The sequence below is a fragment of the Apteryx rowi genome, unplaced genomic scaffold (assembly GCF_003343035.1).
Source record: "Apteryx rowi isolate R43461 unplaced genomic scaffold, aptRow1 scaffold_943, whole genome shotgun sequence".
Taxonomy (NCBI): domain Eukaryota; kingdom Metazoa; phylum Chordata; class Aves; order Apterygiformes; family Apterygidae; genus Apteryx; species Apteryx rowi.
The window spans coordinates 222,533-236,857 of NW_020451253.1; the positions used below are offsets into that span (position 1 = coordinate 222,533).

Consider the following 14,325-nt stretch of genomic DNA (forward strand, 5'->3'; position numbering starts at 1 on the left):
GGTGTATATCCAGCGCCATCACTGTCTTTTATAAATTACATACTACAACGCTTCATGAACATAATCGAATATAAGATCTCATGATGCTCTTCCATCATTTAAAAACATGTAAGTAGGTAGATAGATAAATAAAAGAGCGCGCGGGCCGGGCAGGCGCAGCGCGCCAGGCGCCGCGGCTGAGGCGCGACAGTTAGGGCAGCCGGGCCTGTGGGGGCGGGGCAGCAGCGCGGCTCCGCTCCCTCCGCGCGCCGCTGAAGTTTGTCCCGAGGCCGCCACCGTAGGAGCCGCGGGCCCCCGGCGGGGAGGGCCGCGTTCTGCGCGCGCGCGCCGGAGCGGCGGCGGGCGGCGCGCGCTTTTCAACCGCCATGAGCCTGTGGGCGGACAAGTACCGGCCCGGCTCCCTCGGCCGGCTGGACTACCACCGCGAGCAGGCGGCCCAGCTCCGCAGCCTGGTGAGGGGCCGCCCGCGCCGTCCCCGGCTCCCCGCTGCCCCCCGCTGCCCCCTGGCGGCACTGCTGCGGCCCCCCCGCGCCGGGGCCTGCTCCTGCCCCCCCGCGCCGGGGCCTGCTCCTGCCCCCCCGCGCCGGGGCCTGCTCCTGCCCGCAGCGGGGCTCCCTCAGGGCCCCTAAGGCCGCGCAGCCCGGCTGGCAGGCGGGGGCCTTCCCTCGGTTCAAGGAGAGCCGCCTCCTCCTTCTCGGGAGGCGGCGCGCCCCGCTCAGTAACGTGCCCTTTTTGCGAAGGAGAAGGGTGCAAGGAAATCGCTGGCTTGATTTTTCAGGAGTGCCGCGCATCTTGCGCTTCCTGCTGCTTAAGCTGAGCACGCTCGGTATCTCCGAGGGCAGGGGTTTCCTCACGGGTGGGTGAAGGTTTAAGGTGAGTCGCTGGGAACAGAATTCGGGACTTTGTAATTGCCTGGGTCTTCAGGCCCTGTCCCTAGCTGTGCTGACTCCTCTTCAGGAGGTGGATTCACTCTCACTGTTTCTCTGTGATGCTTTGTTATCTCTGACTAACGTTAACTCTGCCTGCAGGGTTTAGTCAAGCATTTTCCAGCTCTTGGTATTTGGCTTTTCCAGAAACAAACTCATAATTTGATTTAAATACACTCTGCCTATTACTTGTTTACCTAAATTCAAGACTTGTAACTGAAAAAGCACAAATTTTTTCTTCTGGTTTAAACTTTGTTTTGCCCCCTTTTTCCTGTGTGTTTATTGCAGCTGTCACTCTGGAAAATATTTTGCATGCTTGATTTGGGTAATATAAGTTAGCTGTGGACTTCATGTAAAGTCTGGGTGAAAAAGGAAGGCAAGTATTGAGCCAGCGATGAACACTGTATTACAACATAAGGAAAATATTGTTGTAACTAACTAACCTTGTTGCTTTGTGTTCAGGTTCAGTGTGGTGACTTCCCTCATCTGCTGGTGTATGGACCATCAGGAGCTGGAAAAAAGACTAGAATAATGTGTTTGCTAAGGGAGCTGTATGGTGCAGGTGTGGAAAAACTGAGGATTGAACATCAGAGTATAACGGTAAACCCCCCCTCCCCAAAAGCAATGCTGATATTTATATGCTAACATATTTCTGTTGTGAGGCATGTGTTTTTTTATGTCTTTTAGACACAAATATATATAGTGCTTTTCATGTTCAGTATCTTCAAGCTCATGTATGTAATTAATCAGACTGGTTTGGTTACTTGAACAAATACTTTTGCCAGATATTCTAGTTCCTGAGGTCTGTGCAGTTCTCTTGGGTAGTTTGGACAATAGTATGCCTGATAGGCTAGCTCTCAATTAATAGAATTTCATTTCTCTGTGAAGGTAACCCTTATTTTTTAAATGATTAGCACCATTTTTCTCATATATACAAGTTATAATTTGTTTATTCATTCCCATAGTGACAATTCCAACATTAGGGAAAAAAATTAGCTTAATTAAAAGGCTAAGATCAAGGCAGGTGGAGTTGTGTTATTAAAAGGGATATATTTTCCATTCAAAATCAGTATTGTGGAAGGCTTAATCAGCAAGAAATTCTCTATTCCTGTTCATAAATAGGACATCTAATGCTTATTTTCTAATTCTCAGCAATGGAATGAACATAATAGTTGGACTGGAAATATCTATCTGTTCAGACCCCGATTCAGAGGTGGCATAAATGTTGTTGTTTTCCTTTAGCCAAGTATAGACTTGTAATCCTTTGCCAAGAGAAGTACACTTTCCCTTGCAACCCTGAAGAGGCTGTTTATTATTGGAAAAGAAAACTTGTCTGCAGGCTTTTCCCCTGAAACTTGTTCTTCAGAAAGATTGCTCCTTTTGAATGACTGATTCCAAAAATGCGATTACTTGCTATAAAACTCAATAATGATGATTGGAGTACATAGCAATAGGCAATATGTATTACTAATATATCATAATAATTACTATTATTATTCTAAAGGCTGGATGATGTATCAGTATTTCTTTTCTCAGTATCTCAGTGATTGTCTGCTTTGTGAAACTGGTGACATGCCTGCTACCTAGCCAGTTATAATCCTCAAGATCAATTTTTGCATCTGATTTTAGAACACCCTTTCTGAAATCCTATATACTTACTTCCTACATAGGCACCTTCCAAAAAGAAAATTGAAATTAGCACCATTGCAAGTAACTATCACCTTGAAGTAAACCCAAGGTAGGTGTATAGTAAAAATGTCCCGATTTTAACTTATGCCATTGGTTATATTTTAAGTGATTTCAATTCAGGTTTATAAGAGCCTGACTGCACAAATTCTTGCTTGAGCAAATGAGATAAGATTTGCAAGTTTGGGCTGCAAATGAGGGTAGGGAGAGGATTTTTAATTGAACAACTCTAAGTGAATGAACATTGGATTTCTGTATACTAAATACAGTAATGATCTGTTTAACTAGCCACATAACCACGCAGATGGTGAGGACTGGGTATCAGAAACAATTCTGGATTCCTAAATTTAGCCATTTAAGTTGAAACTGAAAACTTCTATTTGAACCAAGAACCCCAAATCATTTCTTCTCTAACAAATAAAAAAATAAAATGACTTGGAAATAAACAAGGTTTACCCAGTGACTCTTTTAAAATAGAGAGTCTTGAGCACACGAACCCTTCCCCCTCTCCCCCAAATGGTGGGAATCCTGTCACAAGTGAGGGCAGATGTTGATATAAATGTCGGAAGACATTCAATACACTATTACAGCTTGACTGTTGTGAAATTGCTGGTGATAGTTCTCTGGCCCAAAGTAAGTACAAGTATTTACCTGAAACCCTTTAACCTTGCTTTAAATCACATGAGAGTACCTGTCATTCTGCAGTGGTAGTCTTTGGTTATGTTGGCTTTGTTGTCTGAGTTGCATTTACAAGACAGTAATGTACATCTCGAAGTAACTTTTAACTTTGTGCTTATTGCTAACACTTTTTTTCCTCATGTTACTCTGTGCATTTTAGCAGCTATTCTCATGTACCATGTCTTCTTAAAAAACTAGTTCTGTTAATGTCTATAATGATTAGTGCATATCTACTAGTATTTTAATATGGCCCTAAACAAATAAAGCTGAGACTTTTTTTTTTATTGGTAATGTGCCCTTTGAATATGTAATTTTGGTGATATACAGTATCTGACAATTCAGTTTTCTACTGTGATAACCTTATCTTCTAATACTCTCTCTAGAGTACTTGTGGCTTGAAAGATATAAAAATAATTTTATCTTTAAATATAAAAACCTAAAAGTATAGAATCGCTGCTTTAGGTATAAAATATTGTGCTGAGTTCTGATTAAGAATTAATATGTTGATTCACAAGCTTTAAATGATCCAACTGTTTTCATGTGTGTGTCTGACCAGACGATGAACTTGTCTGTGTTATGCTAATGTTTATCAGTATGGTCTGCAAATTCTGATTGAATTAGAGTACTGTGAAATTGCACGGTGCATCTTGAGTAACATGGAGCATGGTAAATGGCTAACGGGGAAAGGAAATTAACTTCTGGGAAGGGATAGGACTCTGCAGACATTAAATCTATTATGGAACTCTTATTAGATAAAATGTTCTATTTCCTCCAAACTATTCCTCTGAATTCTGGGGCACTGCCTGCTGGTTACTTGGCTTGCCTGGGTAGATACTTTAAAATGGGTTCTCTTGAATAAGTGGGTAGCAAGAGGGTAAGGAACAACAAAAAGTAAACACATTTGTGTGATAATTCTATATTGTTTACTGTTTTCCTGGAATGTTTGATGCAGTCACATAATATCGGGGTAATCTGCTCTTTCACCATGAAATTACAACCCTGGGTTCTCTGTTACTGTAGAGAAAGCTGTATCTTTAAACGCTGGAGAAAGCTGTATCTTTAAACGCTGTCCTAACTCATAAGCAGAAACAGCATTTTTTTTGCTCTAATAACAAGTCTGCTCTCTTTGCTGAAAGACAGATCTCTTAGATTGCAGCACCTACTCAATCCCAGCATAGTCTATACAGCAGGTTGCGGACTGTTGAACTAATAGGATGCTTCTGTCTCTTCTGCTGCCTTCTCCTCATCAAGAACGGGGACAGTCTGGTCAAGTGGTGACTTGAACAGGACAGCCAAATGCCTTTTTCATTTGCTTGCCAGTTAAGTGTTGCAGAGCTACTGCTGCCTCTGAAGGCTGTAGTCTGGGGAGGCTAAAGGCTGTCTTTTTTTTTTTTTTCCTGCTTCAATAATCTAGCTTGCAATTTAGTCTCGTTGGTTGTCAAACCTGAGTCAAGTTGGTTTAGCTGTTAACCTGAGGGCTGAGAAGCTGTGCAGTGATACTATAATGGACCATAAGGAGTAGAGGAAGGAATGAGATCTCCTAGTATTATTCAATGATTTTCAGCCTCCTGGAAGAAACAAGCCAGTCATCTGTGTTGTAATAGCATCTTGGTATCAGTCTTTTACTAATAATTTTTGGTAACTGTGTCTGCCGTTCAAGTTTACATTAAGCCTACAGGTTGTTCATAGTAATATACCTAGTTAAAGGAGCAGGGGGGAAAAAAAAAGAAAAACCACTGTGCATTTACATCCGTCCTTTTGATGACTCAGACATCCTACTGTTTGATTACTTGCATCCCAGCAGGATGCTTTAAGTCTCTGGCAAAAATGTTCCTGGTAGGTGTCTGCCCAAATTGCAAGTGACACATTTTGAATGATCTGACTTCTCATACCAAAAAAATAGGGTTTATTTTAAAGAGTTAATAAAAATAAAACAGTTTACTGTGGTTGTTTCATTGCTTCCTAACAGAGTGCTGTTAATCCCCCTGTGCCTGCATAAGATATGAGGGTGTGGGTTTCTTCTGTTGTTTTTAATAGTACAAAGGTAAACTTCAACAGTGTATGTGTGTGGAAGATGGGTGAAATCTACCCTCAACTTCTGAATTCTTTTGTCTTTTTTTTTTTTTTTTTTTTTTTTAGTTATCTGACTAAGGGGCTGTTTAGGAGGATATATTTTATATATGATGTAAGGTTGCTTTAAAACAAGTTTTATTTAAACTCATTGTACAGTGATGCAGGAAACAATGACCGTGTAGTAATCCAGGAGCTCTTGAAGACAGTAGCACAATCCCAACAGCTTGAGACAAGTACTCAAAGAGACTTTAAAGGTGAGTAAAAACAGTTAAAGCCAATCAAAATACTGGAGAAGAAAAATACTGGTGCATTCAAGTGATTTCAGATGCTTCTTTGTTGTTGTCTATGCGTGTATGCGTCATACTTGTGGGCACATACGAACCTTTCACAAACTCAGCAGCTTCACATACTTCTTGCAGTGGTTTGCAGCTGCTGTGGAAGTATTTTGAGTGGTTAAGTACTCAGTACAAGTCTCTTGCATTGGTTTCTTGAGAAAACTGGCTGTAGTTGAATGAATATGGCTGGGGATGGGGAGCTTAGATTCCTGCTCTCTCTTTCCAAGCCTGCCTCTGAAATGCACTGTAACTTGGTTTACTGAGCTACAGTAGTATTTTACTTATGAGATATTGAGGCTTAATATTGAGTTGAGGGGCAAGATAACCTTATGGTGAATGGTTCTGTGTAAGTAGGTGTTAGTTGCCTATTTGTACAGATTTTGGGGATGATGACTTTCAGCAGAAAGTTCAGAAGCATTTTATTTATAACGTACAGAAGGAAACTGGGTAAGAAAATGAAGACATCTTTCTTCAAGTTTTTCAAGACACGTGTTGTTACAACTGCTTTTTTGCCATGGCTAAAATGAAAGCAAAACTAGAGCTACTTTACAAGACCTTGAAGGAGAGAGAGAGATCTTGACAGAGTAGAGCAGAAATTATTTGAAAGATGTCTTGGATTTAGTACTTCCTGAAAACTGTGAGGAAACAAAATGCAATATTACATTTCCTCAAAGTTGCTAGACTTTGTTTGGGTTCTACCAGATATTGAAGTATATATGCCTACAGCTGTAGTCATACCATGCACCTTGGAGTGTCTAAGTTGACTAGCCTCTTTAGGCTGCAAATAACCAGGGGAGAAATGGGAGAAGAGCAATGGACTGACTTGTTCCTCCAGACTGTTCTTAATCAGCAATTCAGCGTACTGAAATGAGCCATCTCTGAATTGCCTGTGGAGGAGCCTGCAGAAGATAGCTAGTTAGGTTACCTGCTTCATATTAGGTGTCTCCTGACTGTTCTGAAGCTAAATACCTTCCCCCCCCCCCCCTTTAAAAGACCATGGAAAGTCCCTCCTGCTCCCCCCAGCCATCATAACAAGGCAGCTTTCTGCACCTGCTTTGTTAAACTAAGACATGTGCTTCTAAATATAAAATGTATTGAGGGCAGTCTTCAAGAAATTGTGCTTCTTGATATGTCATTATGCCATAAATTCATTTGATTACTTAAAATTCCTTTAAAAAGTTGTTGTGCTGGTTATCAGAGTGAAAGTTTCTAAATCTACCTGGATTATTTTTTGGCACTGAAGTGTTAGGGGCCACAGAGTGTCAAGAAATTGACGTTCTGGTAAATGAATATAGGATGTGATGGACCAGCCCATTACACAATGAAAAAGGAATGCAGGTCATCTTAATCTTACTCAGTTTTCCTGTCTGTGGGACTGTACTGCCTCTTGCTTGTTGTATCATTCATCTTGGTATTCTCACACATCAAAGTACACGTTTTATTAGAGAGATCTGATATTTTTAAAAGTGCTTTTTTTTAACTGTTTTTCAGTGGTGCTGTTAACAGAAGTTGACAAACTTACTAAAGATGCTCAGCATGCTTTGCGAAGAACAATGGAAAAGTACATGGCCACCTGCAGGTTGATCCTGTGCTGCAACTCCATGTCAAAAATTATTGCACCGATTCAAAGCAGATGCCTGGCCATCCGAGTGCCTGCTCCCAGCACAGAAGATGTATGTTGAGAAGGAAACAAAAAAGTCCTTTAAATCTTTTTACCAGATACCTTCTTGCTGTGGATTTATGAATTACTTCACTTGCAAAGTGACCTAATTTTTCTTTGTGGTGGCTGACTTGCCAAGCACCTCTTATGAGAGGCTAGTCTATCTCTGGTCCAGAAATGTTTTAAACTGGAAAATCTGTAGGTGCTAAACTGTCTGCTGAATGTTGGCTATACTGCTGTGCTATCTGTTTCCCATCTAGATCTGTCACGTGCTGTCCAGTGTGTGTAAGAAGGAAGGCCTGACTCTCCCTCAGGAACTGGCTCAGAGGCTTGCAGGGAAGTCTGGCAGGAATCTTCGGAAAGCATTGCTTATGTGTGAGTCCTGCAGAGTACAGCAGTAAGTCACTACTAAAAATTAATACAGGTCATACTCTCAGACACATAAATGAATTTACTTCTGAGTCATTGCTAGAAGAGGTGACAGTTTTCTTCTTATGTAGGTATCCTTTCACTCCTGATCAAGATATTCCTGAGATGGACTGGGAGGTATATTTGAGAGAAACTGCAAATGCTATTGTCAGTCAACAGACACCACAGAGGTAAGTGGATATATTTGCCTGTTTCTGTAAACTATATTATGTTGGAGTACTTTTGAGCCTAAAAAATGTTTTATTTAAAAATGTGGCATCTTTACTTTAGTTACCTGTGGTTTTCTGGCATTTGTGCTAGATCTGGTACTTTGCAGCCAAAGGAGCTTTAAAGCTACCAGAGGAGGCTGGATGAGCTTCAGGCACTAATACAATTAGCTTATGTCACAGAACAAATATGTTCTCCTTCAGAACATGATTAATGGGGTTGTGTGTGTTGTGTGTTTCTCTGTTTTGTTTTTGTTTGGTTTTTGATACACCCATTTGCTGTAAGTACCAATCAGGAAATCTGGACTTCTGTGCTATGTCAAGATACATGTATTTAAGATTTTAAATACTGTTGCGCATAGTGTTTTCATAAGCAAGTGAAGGAGATTTGGTCTACAAGAAACTGCTTTGAGGACGGGGGATAAAAATCAGGTTGGAAGGCTATACTGGGAAAGTATTTACCAATGGCATGTTGTCATTGTAGAAGAATGCGTCTGGGGCACCTTACGCGTTTGCCCTGAGCTAACTCAACCTGATATTTTCATTAATGATTTGTGTGGTGGATTAGAGAATATTCTTTATCATAATTTATCATAATACAAAGCTAGGTAGGACTTCAGTTAGGCCGGAAGATGACTGAAATTCACAATGCTTTTAAAGTTGGAGAAAGCTTAGAAAAAATAGGCATTGCACTTTGATACAAAGAATCAAATGCATGTTGAAGAACTGATTAGTAGGTGTTTGACAAAGTAAACTAGGGTTTTTAGTTGAATACAAGTTGAACACCAGACAGTGTTATGTATTTGTAATCCACTAAGTTTGCCATCTCTACAAGATTAGAAATACAGCCTGTATGACAGTGGTGTACGTCTCTGCTGTTTATGCAGTGTTAGTAAGGCTTCTTTTGGAATGCTATATCCAATTTTGAGCATCGCACTGAGATGTCTTAGGCAAACTGAGAGAATCTGGAGGAGACTACCAAAAATCAGTTCTAGAGAACATGACCTGTATGGAAAGAATGAGATTTAGCCTAAAAAACAGAATGAGAAGAACAGAGAGATTTGGAGAGGGAAGGAATAACTTTTTTCATGTCCGCGGTGGGAAGGCGCAGAAATAATGAGCTCAAATTGCAGGAAAGTTTAAATTGGATAAAAGTCTCAGCAACAATGGAGTGCCTTAAACATAAGTAGATGGCCCTTCAAAGTCTCTTTTAACATTTTTGTTTATCTTGGATTCTGTGGTTAAATCTGAATGCTTTCTGGTCTGTTTTGCTCTAATGGTGAACTATCAGCTTCTCTGCCACTTCTTTAGAAAATATGGCAGGTTTTGCAGGGTGTTTTTTTTTGGGGGGGGGGGTTTCTGTTTTGCTATCCTTTTTTTTCCTAGCACAATGGGAGACACCCCCTTTATTAGTCCATCTCAGCCTGCTGCTTGTATTATATGAGGAGTCATTTACTGTATTTAATTTAAATGCTTGTAGCCTGTGGTGACCTCCTGATATCAAAAGTTGAGAATTGATAATTGCATCATTTTCTGCCACGTGATCATCTTGCTTGCGCTTGTAAACAATGTGGATGGAAAAGCAACTTAAATGAATCTCTTGACTTTAATCATTTTTGTGCTAACTTCTCATAATTCTTGGGCATGAATAGTAAGAATTTAGAGATGAAGAGGAATTAGAGAGGCAAGCTGGTGACCAGTACTAGTGGCTCTGTAGCTTCTAGATTAACTGAGACCACAATAACTTCAGTATATGTAACTTATGGCCTTTTATTCAAAATGGTAAGATATATAGCATGTGAATCAAAACTGACTTGTGCAATGCTTTTGGTTTATTATTTATTATTTGTGGTGACTTTCCTACAGGCTTTTAGAGGTTCGTGGACGTCTTTATGAACTCCTAACACACTGCATTCCTCCTGAGATCATAATGAAGGTAACTTGGCTATTATTTGGGTTTTAATGAGTTATAGATATTAACCCTATGACAATCTCAATTTGGGGTTTAAAAAAGACATCAAAAAACTTCCTTCAGTATTTGGATGATTTATGTCCTTTCCAAATAGACTTGAATGAACCCACAGTGCTTTTCTGTTTCCTTCTACTAGAGTAACCTAAACAGCCCAAGTTCACTTTAAAGCAGTAGCTGAAGTTAAGACCTTGTTCCTGCAAACACTGATACCTGGCATTCAGTACTTGGGATAGTCAGTGGATCTACTGAGTGTTTAGTTACGTTCATGCCTAAATATATTTTGGATCATGGCTTTGAATTGTGTGGATTTTGGGAGTGGGAAAATTCTATTCTCTAATTTGGAAAATGTCTAATGTGTTTTATCACAAGCTTCCTTGTCAACACCTCTGAATGGTTAACTAAAAACTTGTTCTATGATCTCCAACAGCATCATCGTAGCTGAAAACAGACAGACATGTTTTGTCCCCCTAAAGACTTCTCAGGCCATAGTCTGAGATATGCTTTAGGCTTTTTTTGTAAATGTTTTGTAAATATATTTGATATTTGCTATGTCATATTGGAAAGACTTTGCGAAGGAGAAGCTAGAGCAGCAGGTCTCTTCAAAGACAGAAATGAGCTTGGGAGAAGTAAACAAATGGGACATACCTGTTTTTATTTTAGGTAGGATAAAAGGATGCTGAAGAAAACTAGCAGAACTAAGATTAAAGCTAATGTTTGCGACTCTCCCTGGGTAGAGACTGCCATGATGCATAATTACAAGATAATAAATTTCTTGTTACATAACTGACTTCTGCTTTGTGAGAGTTTCTGTAGTTAGACTTTTCTTTAACCTTCTTCGCTCACGGTGGGTTAGTGGATTCATCCTTGCCCTGTTTGAAGACTTTTGTCTTCAAGATGAAGGTGGATATCCTTTACCCACTTCCTCTTCATAAACTTGAAATGTTCTAGAGCTACTTCTCCCTTAATCCTGGCTGTTTCAGTAGGAGTAGATTTGCAATGACTTTATCACTGTCTTGGATCTAAAATAGCAAGTCTTGTTTTTTGGGAGGTGTTTTGKTTTTTTTTGTAATGACTGAAATATAAAGTATCTTGTGTCCGTATATATATGCACACGTGTACATATAATTTTAAATAACTTCTTTCCTTGTTATTTATTAATAAGCTATTTATTTCTGTTTGTGCTCAGTGCTGTTGTGATAGGAAATAAGTAATCTTACTACTCTTGCTCCTTTGTTCAAAGTTTCTTCAGGGCTATGTAACTACATGGTGATTAAGGTTAATTTATTTGCTTTATTAAGGCAGAAGTAGTTCAATTATGTGTTTTTTCTCATCTAAGGATACAACAGGTAACTTTTGTCTTGACCTGAGGAATTTATCCTGAAGGAAGCTTCTGAAGAGACAAGGTTCCATAAATCTAGTTCTGTCAGATAGATGGTGTGATAATTCTTGAACTTTTCTGTTCAGTTCTCTCTGAAATTCATGCTGATGATTCTTGCTTAGTTGTTTTCAGAAAAATGAGGTTATCCTCTTATCAAAAGTATATAATTTTTCCAACGCTGTCCTGTTTTTCCCCTTTTAGGGCCTCCTGTCAGAACTTCTAAATAATTGTGATGGACAATTGAAAGGAGAAGTTGCACAGATGGCAGCCTTTTATGAACACCGTCTGCAATTGGGCAGCAAAGCCATTTATCATTTAGAAGCATTTGTGGCAAAGTTTATGGCAATTTACAAAAAGTTTATGGAGGATGGACTAGAAGACATGATGTTCTAACAGTGATATCCAAAGTTGTATATAGTAAGCTGTGTCATGATGCTAACGACTTTGCTAACAACATGGCCTACTTGTCTGTGATTGCATGTGGGCCTTGTTCAAAGTCAAATATTTTTATCTTGTTATTAGTATAAAACACAGCGAACAGTGTTTGTTCAGCTTTAGAAACTAGATGAATTGTTTTTAAAGGCAGCAAATTAATCTTTAGATCTGCGGAAAATGTGTTAGCCTGTCTGTGCTAGCCTTTCAGAAGGACAAGTTTCTTTGGAAGATATATAAGATCATAGTCTGTTTGCAGTATTTGTTAGCTGATGTTAAAAAAGAATGAATGCTGTGTGCTGGCTTTTTGATTGCTCAAGGGTAAAGCTGTAAGCAAAAGATAGTTTTTCCATGTTGTGGTAAGTTCCAGTGTGAGCATTAATGTTCTGCCTACCCATTTATACATCTCCTTTGTCTGAAGTTTGTGTGTGTGTGTGCGCGCTCACACGTTGTGTTTTTTCTTTTTGCAACAATGTAACTTTGCAGAGTGCTGACACCAAATTTTTTTTTAATCTTGTTTGCAAGCAGTTGCATTGAATTGTGGATGAGTAATACTTTTGTATTACTTATAAATCAGTTTGACATCATAGAACTTTTTTTGTTTAGAAGAAATATGCCCATACAAAGAAAGGCAACTTGCCAGCTGACACTTCAATATACATAGAGCTGTTCATGTAAAGACTTTTTCCTTTGACTTTTGATCAAAACCTTACTGTTTAAACTTTTAATCTCCTTTACACTTCATTTTTAAGAGGTGAAGAGTACTTGTTAAGAGTAACAGAATAAATTATAAGAGTAGGAACAAAAATGAAGCACTGATTTAGTGTTACACCCTTAATGGAATCAAAGGCATAGTATATTTGTTTACTTTGATGTAGACTGGCTTTCAGAAAGGTGGGACATACTTACCCCTAGTGTAAATCTTCAAAGAGCCATTGAAGTAAAGCACCTACGCCAATTTAGGTTGGAAGTCTTCTGTGTGTTATGCCTATGTACTGTGTTACCCTAGAAAAGATCAAATCAATGCCATTTGTCACTGTGCTCGTTTACACTGTTCTACATTCTCTTTTTGAATTGAATACTGTTTCCCACCCCCCACCCCTTTTTTTTTTTTCAAGCAGGAATGGGTCTGAGTATTTGGGGATTTTGAATCAGAGTTAGTTTATACATAATGGCATTTGTTTGCAATCTAGGGGCTTGTCTTCAGTAACTGATATGGAAATAATATCACTACTTATAAAAGGATAACAAGAGTTATTACTAATTTTTAAAAGGCAGCATGAATCCTTCTCAAAGAGCTAGTCATTCCCTTTTTTTTTTTTTTTTTTGAAACTTTACCATCTGCGGGTTGTTAACGCATAGCTTGCCTTCAGATTAATTCTCAAAGAAAGACAGCACTGGCCTACTTCATGCTCTAACTAATTAGTAAGTAGCCATTCACATATCCTCTCCCTGACCTTCTTCATTTCAGCTGGTCTCCTTGAAACTGAAGAAGTCCAGAAGATGGACTTTCTCTCCCATCTTCTCTTCCCCCTCAAATCCACAGAACTGGTAGTTTGTTAGAGTGCAAGTGTCTTGTTGATTGTCAGCGATCTTGGAAAAAACATTATTTTATCAGTAGAGTCAATTCTGAAATAGATTAACTTAGCAGAGTCAATGTAGTGGAAATGAATGCTTAAATTGTTGCCATTCTTGTACTCTTTCTTGTAATGGAAAAAGGGGAGCATAAGTAAGTACCAGTTGCCTGCTGTTTCTGGAGCCTGGTCTATCTACTTGTTTTCAAAAGCCAAACAAAATATTTCACCTTTTGCCTATTATAATTAGGGAGTGTGATGATGATGGTAGGTGACACCATTTAAAAGTCTTTGCCCATTATTTCTTTTAATCAGCTGTCCCTGGAATGGGTGCCAGGGAGAGGATATGAAAGGCATCCTGGACTACTGGAAAACTTCACAAAAACTGCCTCCACGTCACTCTGGCCTGCTCTCCAAGAGTTATAGCACCTTTCTGCTCTCCATCACTTCTCTATCTTGTTTCAAAGTTCTATCACTCATGCTTTAACACCATGCTCTGTGAACCATTATCATTCTCATACCTGAAACATCTGAGTTCAGTGGATGGTGAAGCATTATTTTTCTCTGTAGGAATTTATGTAGGAGAAAGAGCATGTGTGTAGGGATTTATGAAATGCACTTCCGATATGCAGGGACAGTATTAATGTGGAGGATGGAGAGGCAGGAATAGGATCATAAGTTTGTCAGTTGGAGGGGATTACTGCTGCAAAAGATCTCAGCTGCTTTGTCTAGGAGACTAAACACCCCACAAATCTCTTTGTGGGGGTGTTCTTGCTGCCTCTTCTTGAACTGTTTCATTTTTATTGTGCTCTGCCTCCGGTGAATCAAGATCAATCAGGGATTGAAAAATGGGATAATGATCGGGCATCATGGATAGATGAAATGACTATCACGGTTCCAGAAAGCCATCGTTTCCTTCTGTTAATGATGTTATCCTGCTCCTACCTCTTCATCTTTCCACAGTGTGGAACACACA

General features: G+C 39.5%; 1 protein-coding gene across 3 annotated transcripts; it reads left to right on the plus strand.

The window, feature by feature from the left end:
* Positions 1-302: 302 nt before the first annotated feature.
* RFC3 (replication factor C subunit 3) lies at positions 303-12,737 on the plus strand. Of its 3 annotated transcripts, XM_026092172.1 has the most exons (10): positions 360-452; positions 779-873; positions 1,389-1,526; positions 2,597-2,664; positions 5,520-5,617; positions 7,190-7,371; positions 7,619-7,755; positions 7,859-7,957; positions 9,860-9,929; positions 11,545-12,737. In XM_026092172.1, exons 3-10 carry the CDS (start codon positions 1,458-1,460, stop codon positions 11,734-11,736), a joined length of 915 nt encoding a protein of 304 aa, XP_025947957.1. In that variant the 5' UTR covers positions 360-452; positions 779-873; positions 1,389-1,457; the 3' UTR covers positions 11,737-12,737. The 3 variants fall into 3 exon arrangements, with proteins under 3 accessions (XP_025947955.1, XP_025947957.1, XP_025947956.1); XM_026092170.1 differs by lacking the exon at positions 779-873 and having other exon boundaries at positions 303-452; XM_026092171.1 differs by lacking the exon at positions 360-452 and having other exon boundaries at positions 586-873.
* The last annotated feature ends 1,588 nt before the right edge of the window (positions 12,738-14,325 follow it).

Coding starts and splice junctions, on each gene's coding strand:
- RFC3 (XM_026092170.1), top strand. CDS start 366: ATGAGCCTGTGGGCGGACAAGTACCGGCCCGGCTCCCTCGGCCGGCTG. Junction 5,618..7,189: donor TACTCAAAGAGACTTTAAAG/GTGAGTAAAAAC, acceptor ACTGTTTTTCAG/TGGTGCTGTTAACAGAAGTT. Junction 7,756..7,858: donor GAGTCCTGCAGAGTACAGCA/GTAAGTCACTAC, acceptor CTTCTTATGTAG/GTATCCTTTCACTCCTGATC.